The 16,767-nt window shown below is 31.6% G+C and overlaps 3 protein-coding genes across 7 annotated transcripts; 2 read left to right on the top strand and 1 right to left on the bottom strand.

Moving 5' to 3' along the window:
- The first annotated feature begins 353 nt into the window (after positions 1 to 353).
- On the top strand, positions 354 to 4,432 carry LOC105229366 (ralBP1-associated Eps domain-containing protein 1). Of its 3 annotated transcripts, XM_029551542.2 has the most exons (10): positions 355 to 851; positions 929 to 1,378; positions 1,643 to 1,938; positions 1,998 to 2,373; positions 2,425 to 2,604; positions 2,665 to 2,827; positions 2,901 to 3,409; positions 3,504 to 3,581; positions 3,643 to 3,965; positions 4,020 to 4,432. In XM_029551542.2, the coding sequence occupies exons 1-10, from the start codon at positions 705 to 707 to the stop codon at positions 4,300 to 4,302; spliced, it is 2,805 nt and encodes a 934-aa protein (XP_029407402.2). In that variant the 5' UTR covers positions 355 to 704; the 3' UTR covers positions 4,303 to 4,432. The 3 variants fall into 3 exon arrangements, with proteins under 3 accessions (XP_011207935.2, XP_029407402.2, XP_011207934.2); XM_011209633.4 differs by having other exon boundaries at positions 354 to 851; positions 2,904 to 3,409; positions 3,643 to 4,432; XM_011209632.4 differs by having other exon boundaries at positions 3,643 to 4,432.
- Positions 4,433 to 5,952: 1,520 nt separating this feature from the next.
- LOC105229365 (enhancer of mRNA-decapping protein 4 homolog) lies at positions 5,953 to 12,494 on the top strand. 3 transcript variants are annotated; one of them, XM_011209631.4, is made up of 15 exons: positions 5,959 to 6,168; positions 6,305 to 6,468; positions 6,531 to 6,736; positions 6,844 to 7,226; positions 7,296 to 7,549; positions 8,386 to 9,422; positions 9,531 to 9,728; positions 10,064 to 10,249; positions 10,295 to 10,582; positions 10,644 to 10,848; positions 10,913 to 11,153; positions 11,212 to 11,377; positions 11,432 to 11,649; positions 11,739 to 12,031; positions 12,091 to 12,494. In XM_011209631.4, exons 1-15 carry the CDS (start codon positions 6,157 to 6,159, stop codon positions 12,275 to 12,277), a joined length of 4,038 nt encoding a protein of 1,345 aa, XP_011207933.2. In that variant the 5' UTR covers positions 5,959 to 6,156; the 3' UTR covers positions 12,278 to 12,494. The 3 variants fall into 3 exon arrangements, with proteins under 3 accessions (XP_011207932.2, XP_011207933.2, XP_011207930.2); XM_011209630.4 differs by having other exon boundaries at positions 5,953 to 6,468; positions 10,304 to 10,582; XM_011209628.4 differs by having other exon boundaries at positions 5,959 to 6,468.
- A 169-nt stretch (positions 12,495 to 12,663) lies between these two features.
- On the bottom strand, positions 12,664 to 16,761 carry LOC105229364 (uncharacterized; the record flags this gene model as incomplete). The annotated part of the gene is made up of 1 exon (XM_049461982.1): positions 12,664 to 16,761. A coding segment is annotated over one exon (2,127 nt), but the record flags the coding sequence as incomplete, so codon positions are not given.
- Between the last annotated feature and the right edge of the window lie 6 nt (positions 16,762 to 16,767).

Below are 16,767 nucleotides of genomic sequence, written 5' to 3'. Positions count from 1 at the left end.
TTGCCCACTGTGGTGCTGAGAATTACCCTCCTACTGCTTTTTTCCATTACGCCCGGAACACATAGAGCGCGACAGACGGCAAGCAACATCTGTTAAATATTAAAATACACACGTTCTTGGGGACGCAGTTATGTAGTTGTGCAGCTGCTCATTAAATGGATCTTTTCTTATAAGTTCTTAAATATTTTTTTACTAATAATTTGCTTTGTTACTTCAAAGATTATTTATGATTACAAATATTTTAAGTTTTTGGTAATATGCATAAGTAAATAGATAGTGAATGTAAAAAAATACCTCTAGCATTATCTGGCAACACGGATGTAATAAACTGTTCATTGCTTTTAAAAGTGTCATAAATTGACAGTTCATCGTGTGAAAATATAACAAGAAAAAAGATTTATAATTTGCAAAATTCCAACGAAGAAAACAATTGGTTATTTCAAAGTAGTCGCTTTGTTCTCAAATTAAAAAAAATCTAAAAACCTTTTATTTTACAAGTATTAAGTACGATTTACGCCTTTAAAGTAACAGTGTAGTAGGGAGGTGAACTACTAGAAAGGATATTTTGATAAATTATCGTGACGTAGGCGAGAGTGGTAACATATTTGATAAGTTAAAAAGAGTTAAATAATTAAAATAGTTCAAACTTTTGTTTGGAGTGTTCCTACACTAACTGTAACAAGTAATAAGGTGATAATTGAATAATGGAAGTTCACCTTAATGAAACTGAATCGCGCTACTTTAGCGATTTGTTTCTTTGTTGTGACGTGGAAAAAGTTGGTAAAATATCAATACTAAAGGCTATGGAACTGTATCGTTCAGCGAATTTGCAAAATGATAAAATTTTAGAGGTATTTACAATTAAATAAAATACTTTCCTTATTAATTTCTATTTGCTAAAAGTAAAAAAAATCCTTTTATTAATTAGATAACTGCACTCGTCGGTATACCTCCATCTGCTATACATATCTCTCGAGCACAATTTTATTCGTGCTTAAAACTTATTGCTGCATTTCAAGCAGGATTACAACTGAGGCAAGAGATCATAACTTCAACTCTTCATTTGCCATTGCCACGTTTCAGCTGGAAAGATTCGCCAAGTAATATTGATACCGATTTTATTGCAAGTGGCTCAAGAATACACCAGTCTACAAATGAGTCAAACTTAATTCCACCGCCTCCAGTCTCTGAGCGAAAAAATTCATTACCTCAAAAACATAAAGACTGGATGGTTGAATCTTGTGGAGGTAATACTTCACAGAAAGCTATACAAAACAGAGACGTTGTAAGCACTGACTCTGAAATTGATCACAATGAGTCGAATGAGGGGGATAGCGTCAATCGGGCAGATGAGAGTGGAAGCAGTGGCCATGAAACTGTAAGTAATGTCATATACATTTGTAAAAAAAGAAAGAAAGAATCATATTGCGAATGCGCAAAAGACTAAAAAATATTTTAAATGAGAATGAAAGATTTATATAGTTGCACATGGTTTTTCGAAAATATTATCGTATAAGTACGGTGAAGAAGAATTTATTAATCATTTCCCGTAAAATGTATTATATGTTGTACATTGAAAATCCCGTGATTAGTTTTAAAATAAATAATATTTTTACAACTTAACATTTTTTTCGAACGGTAGCTTCGTCTCAAGGGTTCACCAGAAGCATGGAGTACTAACAGTGATAGTCCCACTCCAACAAATAGTGTAACAGATCGTCAATGGGCAAAAGAAACATTATGGCAAGGTTTGTTGGGAGATGAACATCGGCAGCTACTAGGTACAGAAGAAGAATCTTCAGATCGTCATAGTAGTGAGGATGAGAATGATTTAGAAAGCGTATACCAAATAACACCAGAGCAACGCGATTATTACTATAAACAATTTAAATCAGTACAACTTGACAATAAGGGTTTTATTTCCGGCCAGGTAGCGAGGTAAAATTATTTCAAAGTTTAAAAGTGAAGATAATATGTTTTGAAAGAAATATTTGCAGAGTTTTTTTCGAAAAATCAAGGATACCAGTTGAAGAATTGAAACATATTTGGCAGTTATGCGACGTATCACGTGATGGTGCTTTGAGTTTAGCTGAATTTACTGCCGCTATGCATTTAGTTGTATTGAGACGTAATAACATCCCCTTGCCAGCCATACTACCATCTTGTTTACATCCAACTATACTGCAATTTGGCTCACGGCTTAGTGCCAAATTAACACTGGAACCACCTGAAGCTGACCTCTTACATTTAAATGATGATGAGGAAGAGGACAAAACTGATAATACGATAATTGCAGCACAAGCAAGTACTGTGAAACGGATAATTAGCGATAAAAATGGAATGGATATTAGCACTTTGTCAACATCATCACAAGTAAGAACAAGACCATGCTTTCAAAAAATATATAATTATATAAATTAATAGGCGAGTAATGGATCCAGACAAGGGAATCAGCCATCATTAACACCTCCATCGTTAGCTCCTCCAGTAAAGAATCGCAGTATATCTAATTCCCCAATTGTTGAGTCAAACACCACACCCCCTAACTTGACAGTTGAATCAGGTTTAGATAAAACAAAAGATCGGAATTTATGGGCTCCCACGGTAAATATATTAATAAAGGATTAAGTTATTTAAAATTTATTTACATTATATATAAATAAGGATATACCACCATCTCAATGGACTAAGTTTACGGAATCTCCAACGTCAAATGTATCCAGTCCTGGTCCCAAACCAGCAAATTTTGATATGCAGCGAACTGCACAAGCTGTGGTGTCAGACCCACAAATATTGCATCCTGTACCTTTGCGGGTCACCCCAGTTGGTAGTATATTTTTTTACTTTAATATTAAAAATTAATTTCATTAAAATTATCAATTCTGAAATATGGTATTTAGCAGGTACACTTTCTGGAAATGCAATAGTTGCCACTGAAACTGTTAATCAGGACGTCCACGAATTGCCATATAATAAAAACACAAGTCCTAAACAAATGTCAGCTGCTTCTACAACTACAGTTCCATCAAATCCCAACAACAATAACCCAGGAAATATTGTAATACATAATAGGGAGTCTCTCCAAGCTAATGATTTAAGAGCTATACAGCGTCCTCAAGCAAAAAAATTATTAACAAAAAATATTGGAGCCTTACCTCCGCCACCACAAAGAGAGCCATGTATTAGCAGTAACTCTGGGATCTCAAGCAATTCTTTTACGAGCATAGTTCTTTCCGCTGGTAACGGAGATGATATCGAAATAGTCAATAACGGCCAAAAGCAACAATTATTACAAAATAAAAAGGATCCTCCTCCATTACCACCGCCGCGACCCCATCGGCATGGCCGGAGCAGTAGTTTGGATTTAAACAAATTTAAAATTTCTACATCGGGTTATCAACAGACAGAGGTAAACTAATCGCACTATTAATTATATTTGCTAACTGTATACATTTAAATTTATAATAGTCTCAAGTTTCATTATCATATTAATTTTATTTTAGATTACAGCACAGGCAAGTTTTGATCTACAGACCTCTACTGGTTTTGCTGATTTCACACAATTTTATAACAATGATTTGGTACGAAAAATTGGTTTTTCAAAATAATATTTTATTTTAAATAAATGATATAATTTTATAGAAAAACGCAGACCCTGACCAACAACAGTATTCTTTACCGCAATCGCAGCAAACATTATCATCACTATCCACTATTGCAATGGTTGCAATGCCCCCAACACGTGTTTCATTGCAACAGTCCAATCAAAGGGTTTCTGCGTTTGAAGTGTATAGAAAACCAAATACACCACGGAGTTCACAATCGCCTATACCTGGAATACAACTGAATAATAGAATACAACAAAGTCAACCGCTCCCTCCAATATCTAAATCATTTGGGGCAATCGGTAATGCCGTAACGACACAGCATTTACAATTAGTTAACTCATTACCAAATGCAGACTTGTATGAAAAACGTATCAATGCTATTAGCGAGACTTTAAAACATGTGTCATTTAGGCAGGATAACAGTATGGGTGATGTGTTGAGGCACCTTCGCGAGCAAAATAATATCTTGTTGCGTTTGTGCAACGATTTAAGTGATGAATTACTCTCGGTACAGGCCCGGAAAGAAGAACTGCGAGTTAAAATGGAAGCGTTTGCATTAACCGACTATTCAATACGAAACTGCAACCATCAGCAAACACAAATAGGAACGCTAACAAATTCATCCACTTCTGAGCCAGTATCTGCTAATCTTTCTCGTGCGTCAGGCAACTCTGGAATACATTCAAATGTTTAAGCTCATTAGAAAGTATGAAAAACTCTACTGTTATATTTATTTTAAATTTCCCTCTCATTAAGTTTTAAATTTTAATATAATGATAAAATAATTATAATTTCAGCAATAATAAAATAAAACATACAATTATGCTATATGTTATATAAAAATGGGACTAAGAGATATTCAGTTAAGTTTGCAGTATTTTTTCGAATATTTTAGTAAATTTATATACAGAGTGGAAAATTATAATAAGAAATGGTTTGCCATAACTAGCATATGATGGCTGGAGCGTAAACTTACTGTATTTAAAAAAATAGGTTCTCCCAACCTTTATTTCGTCACTTAAAATGTGAAATAACATAGTATAACTTTTCATAAGTTAACAGGAGAACGAAGAAGCGATGGTAAATAGAAACTACTCATATTGAAACAAAAATTTAATTTTGGTTATAAATGGGTTATAATCTGATAACTGATGCTTAAAATGTAGCGTAAAAATTTTAATTTGATGTACTCGTAGTTAAGCATAATCAATAAAAAACAATTTTTAAATTTTTGTTGATAATACGTTGTTTTTTATTTTAAATGACGATATGTAAATATGTGTATCCAAGTATATATATATATATATATATATATATTGCTATTCACTTTTAGTTTTGTCAGTTATGTAGGTATAAGGAATAAGAACGATAGACATGCTATTTAAATATATTAAAATTGTTATATAATTTACTAAGTAAAATAACTAATACCATAAAAATATGTATACTTATTCATTCCGAATTCCAAATAGATCATTCTTATACCGTGAATGAAATACATTAAAATATTAATTATAAAATATTTATATTACATATTAAACTTTAGTAATTAAACTAATTGAACTATATATAAAAGCCATTTAGCTGTTTTACAGTTGGATATATGTGATTGATTATAAAGGTTTATACACGATTATAACCGTTAAATATAAAAAAATTACAATTTAAGTCAGATCATACATTTAATATGTTATTAGTAATACATATGTAAATCAATAAAGGTCATGGATCACTTATTAAAATTAAGTGAAAAATTTTGTTTTCTAAAATAATAAAAATGAATTAGAGTATATATTGGAGAAAATATACCAAATTTTCTCAATTGATTGTGTAAGTTATAAAGGCCAGCAATTCCTCGAATTTAGCCTTAAGTAGTTTTTTCGTTAATTTTTTTGTTTTTTGCTTTGTGTTACTAATACATATTTACACCATTTCAGTTACTAAACCGGGGCAACATTTCTGACGACAACTACTATATTGAGATATTTGTATAGCTTATTTTATAGGGAAATGTTTATGTTTTGGAAGTTTATATCAGTTTCAACCAACGGCCAAAATTTTAATGAATATAAATATTTAATTGTAAAAGGGTGTTAGACAAAAACGGCAGTTTGGCGGTGTATTTAAATAGACTTGCGTATGTACAAATATCATTATTTTTAAATTTTCTATTTCCCGAAGCTTGATCATTTTGTGAGGAAAATTTCCGAAAAATGATTATTATAATAAAATATAATGTGTTGTAGAGTAAGCGTAAACCAGAAAAAAATTGTATTCAAACATGAAGATGAAGTGCAACTCTGCATTCTACTTTTGACGTTTTCTTTCTTATAGTTCATACTTTTTTCCCAACTGTCGGCATTACCATTAGCGTTGGTAAAATTTCTTTTGTGAACAACTACTTCGATAGTGATTACGGGCTCAAAAGTATATGCAATCTGTTTTGTAATTGAAAACATAGTATTAACTTAAGAAATTTAAAGTAAAAAACGAAAAGTGGATAAAACATGAATCCTTGATACAAATTTTTGCGTCCACTCCATTGTCTATGAAACTTTCGGTAATCTCAAGCTGATATTAAGCTGTAGACATAATTTTTATATATATTAAAAAAATCATAACTAGTGTTATTTATAACTCGCCGCTTTTATATGTAAATGTTAATATCGGTGATCACAATAATTGCGCTTTTAAAGAATTCTTTACAACGATTTCGAGGGCGTGGTTATTCAAATTCATACCTTCCTTCAATAAGTCGGGCCAAGGGAATTAAAATGAGCACCAAATATATGGGGGAAAAAGCTGTCAATCCTACGTCAGAGGGAATACCAAGCGATACAGTTTCCAGTTGTAGCATCATGTAATTAATTCAGAAACATCAACGAAAACAAATTTAATGATATTTTTTCTACATTCTTAAAGCAATTTTAAAGCGGATGATAGTCAATGTAGCTACGAAATCGCAACAAGAAATGTAAATATTGTGGTCAGTCCTGGCAATCATGACCATGGTTCTTCAAAAGTCAAACTAAAGAACATTGTGGATTACAAGTGGGAATTGAAGAACTATCCTGGTCATTTAATAGCGGTACATATGGACGGAAAACATATTGCATATGTCATAAACGGTATTCATATTTGAAATACTTAATATATATATATATATATATATATATATATATAAATATATATATACAAACATATATTTATATTTTATATACAAAAAAATATTTAGTTAATAACAAAGTATCGCGTGTGGAGGGTATGGTTCGTGTTGTAAAAGCTCAGACGGTATTGCGAGCTCTCATCAAAGGAATGTCCGGTGAAGTCCTTGATTTACAATTCGCACATATAGAAAGAGAACGTATACTAGCTTCAATTGATATGAATGCCCTATATATACATAAAATAGACCTTGTCGACGACAATTTACAATGCAGTTTGGTTGTCAAAATAGAGGATCCATTGGCAAATTATACTCCAAAATTTGACAAAATATCATGGTGTCCTTTTATTGATGTTCCCGGTGAAGATGATGAAGATAGTCAATTAATTGTGTGGGCGAGGGGTTCGACGTTACAATGTTTTAATATAAATGTTATAATAACGGAATATGGAGTAAGAGTTTAATATATTAAAGTAAATAAAACATATATTTATAGATATTTCCATTTAAAAATAATACAGATGGGCGTTATACATCCAAATGATATTTCGATGGGTTATCTTAAAGTCTACGATGAATTGAGTACCGTAAGTTGGGTAGCCCTTTCTCCTGATGGATCAACTTTAGGCGTTGCCAGTATTGATGGTGTCATCCGTTTCTATCAAGTTTATATGCACGACAAGGAGCCTCGTTGTTTACATCAGTGGACACCTCATAATGGGAAACCTATTTCCTCTTTCTTTTTCTTAGACAATTTAACTAGGAATGTTTCCGAGTAAGTATTGTGATATTTATATTTGATAACATTGCTGAAACTAGAAGATATATTTTATATGCAACCGTTTTGTTTATCATTTTAGTATTATATTATTTACTAAAACTTAATTTACTTTTTAAAACTATACTTTACAAAACCTGGTTACCATGAATTTAAAAGAAAGTATAAAATATCCTATGTCCCTATGTATGCTTTAAAACTATATCTTTAAAACTACGCAACGGATTTCGATACGGTTTTTTTTTTAATAGATAGAGTGATTGAAGAGGAAATATGTATAATAACATCTATTAAATAGTGGAGAAATTTTGTTATTTTTGAGTTTTCTAATGTGATGTTGTAAATAATTAAATTTTTTTACACTTAACGGCATGCAAACGCAGGCTGACCCTACGAGATTTATCAAAATAATGTACTAAGTATTGTACTCATTGAAAAGGTATACTGAAACTCCGTGATGGTATATGGACAACATTTTTTGTTGTTACTAGTTACTGTTACTAATATTTAGCTGTAGCGCATTTTCTCTTAAGAGTATAAGATTATATACAAATGTTTTATTTGTATAAGAGTTAACATAAATATGAATTTAGGACGTGATGAAATAATTAGATAATCGGTATGACCATGAGGGTTATTTACAAAATGTCCACCTTTACATAAATTGAGGCTTTGGTTTCTTATAACTGAGTTATATTTTCATCGACCATTTGTCATTGTTGTTAAATATTAATATTGTATTAACTCGCTTTAATCTTTATTCGATTTAACGGGTAGGTTATTGTAACAATTTTCACAATAAGGTGTTGACAACTGTATTTAAACTTTTGCAGAACTTATTGGAAATATGCTATCACAGGTGCTGCTAATAATACGGAATTTAAAGTTTGGGATTGCAGTACTTGGGAGTGTCTACAATCACTTAACTTTACCACAGCGTCTGAAGAAACAAAATTACCACGTTTTATTGTCGAAATTGATCGAACATCTTCCTATTTGGTTATTTCGAGTCTAGATACACGTACTTGTTACATCATGCAAATTGTAAATAACAGTAATATATCATTAGCTAAAGGATCTGATAGTGAGAGTAACAATAATTTGGCAAATATCAGCATTAGTAGCAGTAGTAGTGTTGGTAGTTCCAAATCTCAGTCGAAAAATTTACGTCATCTTGTATATATAAAGAGCATATCTGAGTTTCCACTGAGTTCTGGAATTCTATCATTTTCAATAGTCGATGCGGCTGTAAGACGGTATAAATGTGGAAACGATAATTATATGTGCGAGGAATTTGATGACTACGATGAAGAAACTAATTCTACATATTGTGTAGTAGTGCGAATGTTTATCGTACAATCGAAGAGCATGCAGGAATGTCGTATATTATATCAGCCGTCTGTTACTGAAAATACAGAAGTGCGGAGCACTTTATCCGATGATAGTGATGGAGTAAGCGCTTCCAAAGATTCATCTCTCTTAGATAGTGTAAGAAGTTGCATTAATAGTGCAGGTGGTGTGAAAGGTGGTGCAATCGGTTATACAAATAGTACGAATTCGAATAATATACAACACACTCTTATAAAAACTGAACAAGTAGATGAAGAGATTGTAAAACATAAAAATTATAACGAGACCAATTCTTTGGAAACAATACTCGGTATTGCTGCAGTTCCATCAACTAACGTTACTAATAAAATAAATATTCAAACAGCTACGCCTTCTTCAGTTGTTGCTGGAGCAGCAACTTCTGCAATAACGGACGACGTAACTTATAATAGGTCTTGTTCTGCGTCTCCTCAATCAAGCAATACAAGTTTTACCCAAATAAATCTTATGACACCGGATGCATTCAGTACTAATTTAAATGGTAAGATAGTTCAAATTAGTTAATATTATTTATTTTCTCCTGTATAGAATCGAGAAAATTATTATTATTTTTTAATTAAAAATAAATTGCATTGAATATAATTTTTAGATAAAAAAACCCCTGATTGTGTTAGTTCAGAAGTGTTGAATACGATTTTAATGTTAGCTGGTGTAGCGGGACAAACGCCAGCCCCAAAAGCAGAAAGTTTAAATATTTTGAACTTGGTAAATAACAAAATAATCGAAGACCAAGAACATCAAAAATTGCAATTGAAACAATCTTTAGATCCACAGAAAAAGTTCATAGGTAATGAAACAAATTAAAACTTTCGTTCAAGAACATTCTACCACTTCCTTCAGCCTATTTAGTAAATATTGAAATGTGTATATACTGATAAAAATTGTACGGATAAATTTTAAAATTCCTTCTACATTTTATAATTTTGTGATTTAATTCATGGTTAAAAGCATGTAATTTATTAAAGACAAGAATTTCTATACTTTCATAAAATATTTTTCTACATAGTGCGAAGTGTAGCGTTGAAAGTAAATGAAGTGGTAAGATGAGCGTAATTGGGCGAAAGTACATATAATTAGAAATTGAATTTATTGTAATAAATACTTGGATTTCGAAATCAATAGTAATCAGCCACAATTCCGGTCGTAACGTTGACAATGTAGCCAGCGGAGGTTCTAGTCCCAGCCGAGAGGTCCAAGAAATAATGTCTTTACAAGAAAATGAAAGTGGCGATGATGAATTGATTGAAGAGACTGATAGTACAGAAAAGGTGGATAATCAAACAAAGCCTACCGAAATTGATAAGACAGGTATAGTTTCTAACAAGATATTTGAAGTTCTATAAATAATTTTAGTATGTATAGAATTGATTGCTCCTAAATGTCATTCAACAACCAGTATTCCGAACTGGCCTAAAGGATCAGATACCCGTAAGGCTACACCAAAGCAATCAACTGAGCTACAAAATGCTGCTAGTTTAATTTCACAGGCAGTAAATGCGTCATCCAATATACTTAATAATAATGTCGGTGCCTCTACTCTTAATAGTACTGTCAGCGGTAGCAATAACAATTCGGAAGGTAAAGTGATTGAAAGCAACACAGACATGATGGAGTTAAATGGAAAAATGAATCAGTTAATTGGTATTATTAATCAAATAAAAACGTTCCAGATTTAAACATTTTTATTTTTCTTTGTTATTAGAACTTGTTAAAATCCAGTCAATGCAAATAAATCATTTGCAAGCCGAAGTGAGTAGTATGAGGAAGGCAAATCCAATGACATCTACAAAGAGTATGTCTGAATTTTCATTTAAACTTGAAATGCAACTATCTAAACTGATGGAACAATATCTAAAGCGTTATGAAAATGAACACAAAAAAAAGTTATCTGCTTTTATGGCCGGACGGTTTGTTAATTATTATGTTTGCTCTTAAACTTAATACTAATTTCAACATGATTTTAATTAACAGAGATCAACAAAATAGAGAGTTACGTGACAGTTTTATTCAGATTATGAATCAATATATTTTGACACACTTTGGCGAAGTTGTATCAAAAGTTATTAATATTGAAATTCAACGTCAGTTAGTACCGATGTTATCTGCAAAAATTGATCATGTGCAACAACAATTGCAAATAGATGTCAGTCAGAAGCTAAACACATTTGATTTAATGCTGAATGAAAATATTTCGCAAATTTGTAAAAGCAAAGTAATAATGATAAAGAAATTTATGAGATTAGCAAACATACTAAATTATATTTTTTTAGAACATAATTGATACTATTGGTAAATCCGTTTTGGTGGGTATACAGGGTAGTTTAGAAGCTGCATTTATTGAATCTATGTCCAGTTCGTTAATACCTGCTTATGAAAAGTCATCTCAACACATGTTCAAGCAACTGCACGATGCCTTTTGTGTTGGAATAAAAGAATGTATGTAGAAAATATTTTCAAATTAAATTAGAAATGTAATGCAATTTTTAACAGTTATGGAACAGTTTGATAACTATCTGCAACATTTGCAACCTATGCAAGACTCTACAGAAGAGGTGCTTAATAAATTTTCGGGTTTTCGTCAGCACTTGGATTCCATATTACTCAAACATCGCAATGCTGTGACAGAAGCCATGCTTGAGACAAGAAAGGATGTAAAAGGACTAGAAATAATTTTGTCCCGACAAATACATGAAACTATTCGTTCTGAGGTAATTCTTTTAATTCATTGATATATACAAACATAAATGTATATGTATATGTGTATGTATATAATAACAATTGTTAACTGTGTATATAGATAAGGAGATGTTTTGAAAATCAAACAACTGCGATACGTTCTCAAACTAATACACCAGCTCCGATGTATGATGCGAAAGACACTATAAAACTATTGCTGCATCAAGGACAATTCAATAAAGCATTTCATCAAGCCCTGCTTGCAAATGATTTGAACTTAGTAGAATACACCCTCAAAAACGCTGACCATACCGCAGTCTTTACACCAGATTGCTGTTTGGAACAGAAAGTTTTATTATCGCTTATTCAACAGATATCGGCCGACATGAGTAATCACAATGAATTAAAGCAAAAGTGAGGCGTAAAAACTTTCATAACCTTCTAAAAACATAATAACCATATTGTTCTTTCAGTTATTTAGCTGATGCTTTACTCGCTATTAATCCAATGGATTCAATTACGCGTGAACATGCACCAAAAGTATTGCAAGAATTATTCCGTAATTGCCAAATATTTTTGGTAAATAATCCTAAAAATCAACAATGCAGCAACGTGCGTATGCTAATGAAAGCCGTTCAAACATATATGGATCAATTTTAATCCACACTTTATGTCCCCACTTCATAAGCTAAAATAATATCACCAGCAATTTTTGTTTCTGCCTACAAAAATATGAACTTATATATCAATTAAATGGTCATCAATCATAACTAAATTTCCTTGAAAGAGAATATAGTAGATTGAAGATTGGCCAAACGAATTTTTGAAATTTTTGAAAAAATATAAATAAATTAAAAACTTAAAATTGTTTCTTAAAGTGACGCATTTTTGTAAATTTTATAGAACCCCAGTCATTTATTTATAAGTAATAAGTAGAGTATGTATTTGTGTTTTAAATAATACATTTTTTTGTAACTGTATTTTAATTTTTTATTGCGACTGTGAAGAATAGACATTTGCATTTAGGATTTTTTGATGATTCCACGTTTTTTTTATCAAAAATATAATACTAATATATACATTTTATCATACTACACTGTTTCTTTAATTTTGAATACGAAATGACCGATGCTCTGTACAATTCACTACAGTTCACTTTAGGAAGAACTGTACATTGTCGATTATGGGGGAGCTGTTATTTTTAGTTAACTTCTTTCTTTCTTCGTTCTACAATGACTCATTCTCTAATTGAGTTTGGATTAGATTGGATGTTGATGTACTTTATCAGTTTGCCAGATATCTTCTCGTTACGGACCTTATCATTAAAAAGCTTTGTCGATTTGAAGTTTTCAAAATAATAACAATAAATTTACGACGCGACAAACATTTAATAGGCTTTTGAAATCTTAGTTTAAGATTAAATTGGTTATTTTCTTATAAGCCGAGTACCCAACAGATTGTTTTAACTCATAATATCAAAAGTAGCAATTTTGTTTTGTTTTTGAAATTCTAAAATAATTTTTTAAAGATTTTAACCCATGAAAATATATCTTTAAACAACGCGCAATTATCAAAATATAAACATGAGAAAACCAAAAAACCATTTTTTGGTGTTGGGGTTATCACTCAAAAAATATATTTTCTGTTGGAATCCATAATGTCAAAATCAGTTGTTTTTTCTTTTTCTCAGGAATTTTCTGTTTATATTTTGATGAATTTTGGGTTATTTATAATGTATTCGTATTCGTTTATCACTCAAAAAATGCATTTTGATTCGTTTTCGCTTTTGTATAAAGATTTACAATAGTGTTGAGTGGATAGATTCTCTAAGGACGCTTTTACGTCCTTGGGTTTATTTTCACAAGAAATTTCGAAATCATCTGATTTATTTGTATTAGCTGACCAATAAAATTAAATCGCTCGTTAACCTTGTAAGCGAAAAGCTTGTTTTAAAGTGCACTATTCAATTCATTAATGACTGAAAGAAAAGTTTCCTTATAAAATGTGTCTCTTTTTAAATGTTGCACTTCCGATGCCTGAAAACCAAGAGTTTGAAAGCGACTTCTATTTTAAAAATTCTGCTTGAAAAACGTTACGATAGTCAGAAAGCATGAAATATGAGGTGAATGATAGTTCTCGAGATAATAATTATCTACCAACCTGTTTTGTTTTTGGTAAGTTAATTTCCATCGAAATTTTCTAACAATAGCTTCATGTCCATCGAGTTTAATATATCTCCCTCTTTTATCGCTTTATGATACTTTTATTACAGTGTGTTCAAGATTTTACCTATTTAAACTCACTTATACATAATTTTATGTTACTATAAATGTTTCAGGTCGATTGCAATATACTATGTACTGAACAGCAATGATTATTCACGAAAAACTCTGAGTCGAAGATTTTAATTTGCTAACAATACCTTAGAAGAAGAACTAAATCATACTTTGATTTGATGGGCACGAATATCTTGCAGTACAAATATTAAGATTTTTAAGACCCGTTATATAAAAAAACCATGGGCAAGTTTAAAAAAAACATGAGTTGCTGATGAGGATCCCTATAGATTTTTTGGCACTACGCATAAAAATATTTTTTTTGTATTTCCCAGATAACTGCTTTGAGAGTATGTATTATTATATTACAGTCAAATGATAATGAAGAAATTTCTATTACTATTTTTGGCCCATACTTACGCATGTATATGTACTATACATTTATTCTAATGAACGTTGTTCAACAACGTCATAAATCAGTTATTTTAATTTAAAATTTGATAAATTTTAAAATATTAAATAACTACTTGTTTGTTTTTACAAATAAAATGCTTTCAAGTGCTATAAACCTATTTTAAAAAATTAGATAGGTATATACTGATACGTTCATATGTGTATTTATTTAAGTAGATGCTTTTGTTTAATTATTTCTTTATCTCTTTTCAAACAGAAGTAATGTTTTTATTGCTTGTTTTAAGTTGCATTTGAGATATTTTATGGTAGTTTTATTGTAAATACTTTTTATCTGTGACAATAGCAATACATTTTAAGTGTATCCATATTTATACAATAGCTTTGACTTCCGTATAAATTAAGCCGGGTTATAGAGCCTGTAAGCCTCTTTGTATACCCTGATATACGTACCGTTGACTCAAATACTGCCAATCCAGGTTTAGTTTGCAATCTTAAAGAAATGTCGTTAGCATAATCATCGTTAACTTCCTTGATAATAGTATAATGGGGTGCCAACAAAACTGCATCCAGTATAGAGTTTAAATAAAGTATCCTGCATTGTGGATACGGTTTCAATTGTTCGTTGATTAATTTGACCACATAACGGGCCGCTTCCTGCACCCGTACATCATTCGTTGGCATTTCGGTTCTTTGATAGCATGTGCACCAGTACGAAGCAATACCTGCGTTTTCACAAGTGCGGGTCTCAGGTACAGGAAGAAATAGACTAATACCTCTGGGAATCGTATCAAAATCATGGAGCTCTTTAGAGCGGGCCTTTAACGTTGATGGTTGCAAATTATGTAAATTAAGTACATCCAAAAATGTCGCATATACATCATAGGCAGTTATTAATCGTTTGGCATTGATTTCCAGATTAGCAACAGCTTCGGCATACCTTTGCTTAAACCATGACGGATAAATGGCTATGAGTAAGGGTTGTCGTTCTTCCATCATACCTTGGTATGTTCCATGAAATGAGCCCCAGCGTAAGCCCTGATCGCTCGTCAGAAGAATTATTGTCTTATTCAAAATCCCAGTTTCTTGGAAATGCTCAAATAAATTAACAAAATCATTATCCAGTAATTTTGGCATATATATAAAGTCGTGAGTCATGGATGCAAGCCAAAAGAATGAAAAGAAATTTTCTTTTTGAAGGAATGGATTCAGCTTATGGATCATCTCGAGTACCAAATCAATTGTGCGTCGCCCTCCCATACATAAATTAACGCTAACGGAGTAATAATAACCAATATGATTCTCCATTTCCATAACAACGGGGCGTATATAATAATCGGTGGGGGGATGACTGAAAATTGTGTCCATATTGAAAAGGCTGGTTCGAGCGACATCTTCGAGAAACGAAGTCATATATCCTGCTTCTTTGAATCGTTTCCATATAAATGGACATTCAGTGAAGTGTAATTTTTTTGCCCGCGTACAAGATAATTTCAACTCATCTGCAGCGAGGCCAGTAAGAAGTGGAATTAGATTGGAATAGGCATTGTCACCCACTTTATTAAAACCCCAAAACTCAACATAATTTAAGTGCTTTCGAATGTAATCCACAGTACGCTTCATATAACGCAAAGAGTTTAAATGTGACACACTGTCAATTCCTAAAATCATTATAGAAAGCTGTTGTGTAGACTCCTTTATGTCATCGTCCCTTACATGTAAGTAGTCACTGAAGTTTTCTTTTTTTTTAACTCTTGTTACCCTTTTATTAATTTTATTTTTCTCACTTTTCGCAAAATAATTCGTTCTTGGTTGTGTTTTATTTACAGCAAAAAAGTGGTAGTCTTCATAGAAGTATTGTCTATGTTTTTCTGAGCAACGAACTCGTATAAATTCTATTTCGGGTGCAATTTCAATAGACTGGTTGAAAAGCAACTTGAATGGAACTACATCGCCAAATGTACTAGTTGAAATTTTGTAGTTGTGTTTTAGCGGACTATAGTTGCAATTGATGTTGCTGGTATCATTTATTTTATAATAAAACATTAATTCTTCGTCGGTTATGGTCCACCATAAACGTGAACCCACCTCGCTTGCTCGGGTTATAGCTTTCTTGCAAGTCAGATTTGGTGGTAATCCCATATATTGCATTAATCGATAGTTAGTCACATCAAAATGTGGAATGTGGCAACCTGGAGTGTTTACAAAATAGGTTTGGCTAACGTTATACTGTGATTCAATTCGAGCTATAAATTCGAAACGATCCCGAAATTTAATGATTTTTGTACGAATATTGTAATCCACGAATAGATATGCGAAAAAACATACACACAATATAATAAATAAGATTTTTTTACAATTAAGTCGACTTTTGTCCGAGCTGTGATAGTACCGGTAATAATGTTGGAGATCTCGTTTCATCATATATTTCGGATCCAACAGATATTTTCGCCTATAAAAAAT

Source organism: Bactrocera dorsalis, unplaced genomic scaffold (assembly GCF_023373825.1).
Source record: "Bactrocera dorsalis isolate Fly_Bdor unplaced genomic scaffold, ASM2337382v1 BdCtg189, whole genome shotgun sequence".
NCBI classification, from domain to species: domain Eukaryota; kingdom Metazoa; phylum Arthropoda; class Insecta; order Diptera; family Tephritidae; genus Bactrocera; species Bactrocera dorsalis.
Note: the sequence above shows the minus strand (reverse complement) of the source record. Positions and strands in the feature narration are given on the sequence as shown.

Coding starts and splice junctions, on each gene's coding strand:
- LOC105229366 (XM_011209632.4), top strand. CDS start 705: ATGGAAGTTCACCTTAATGAAACTGAATCGCGCTACTTTAGCGATTTG. Junction 2,828..2,900: donor TTTGCGGGTCACCCCAGTTG/GTAGTATATTTT, acceptor TATGGTATTTAG/CAGGTACACTTTCTGGAAAT. Junction 3,410..3,503: donor CGGGTTATCAACAGACAGAG/GTAAACTAATCG, acceptor ATTTTATTTTAG/ATTACAGCACAGGCAAGTTT.
- LOC105229365 (XM_011209628.4), top strand. CDS start 6,266: ATGTTAATATCGGTGATCACAATAATTGCGCTTTTAAAGAATTCTTTA. Junction 10,250..10,294: donor TACCGAAATTGATAAGACAG/GTATAGTTTCTA, acceptor AAATAATTTTAG/TATGTATAGAATTGATTGCT. Junction 11,378..11,431: donor TTGTGTTGGAATAAAAGAAT/GTATGTAGAAAA, acceptor AATTTTTAACAG/TTATGGAACAGTTTGATAAC.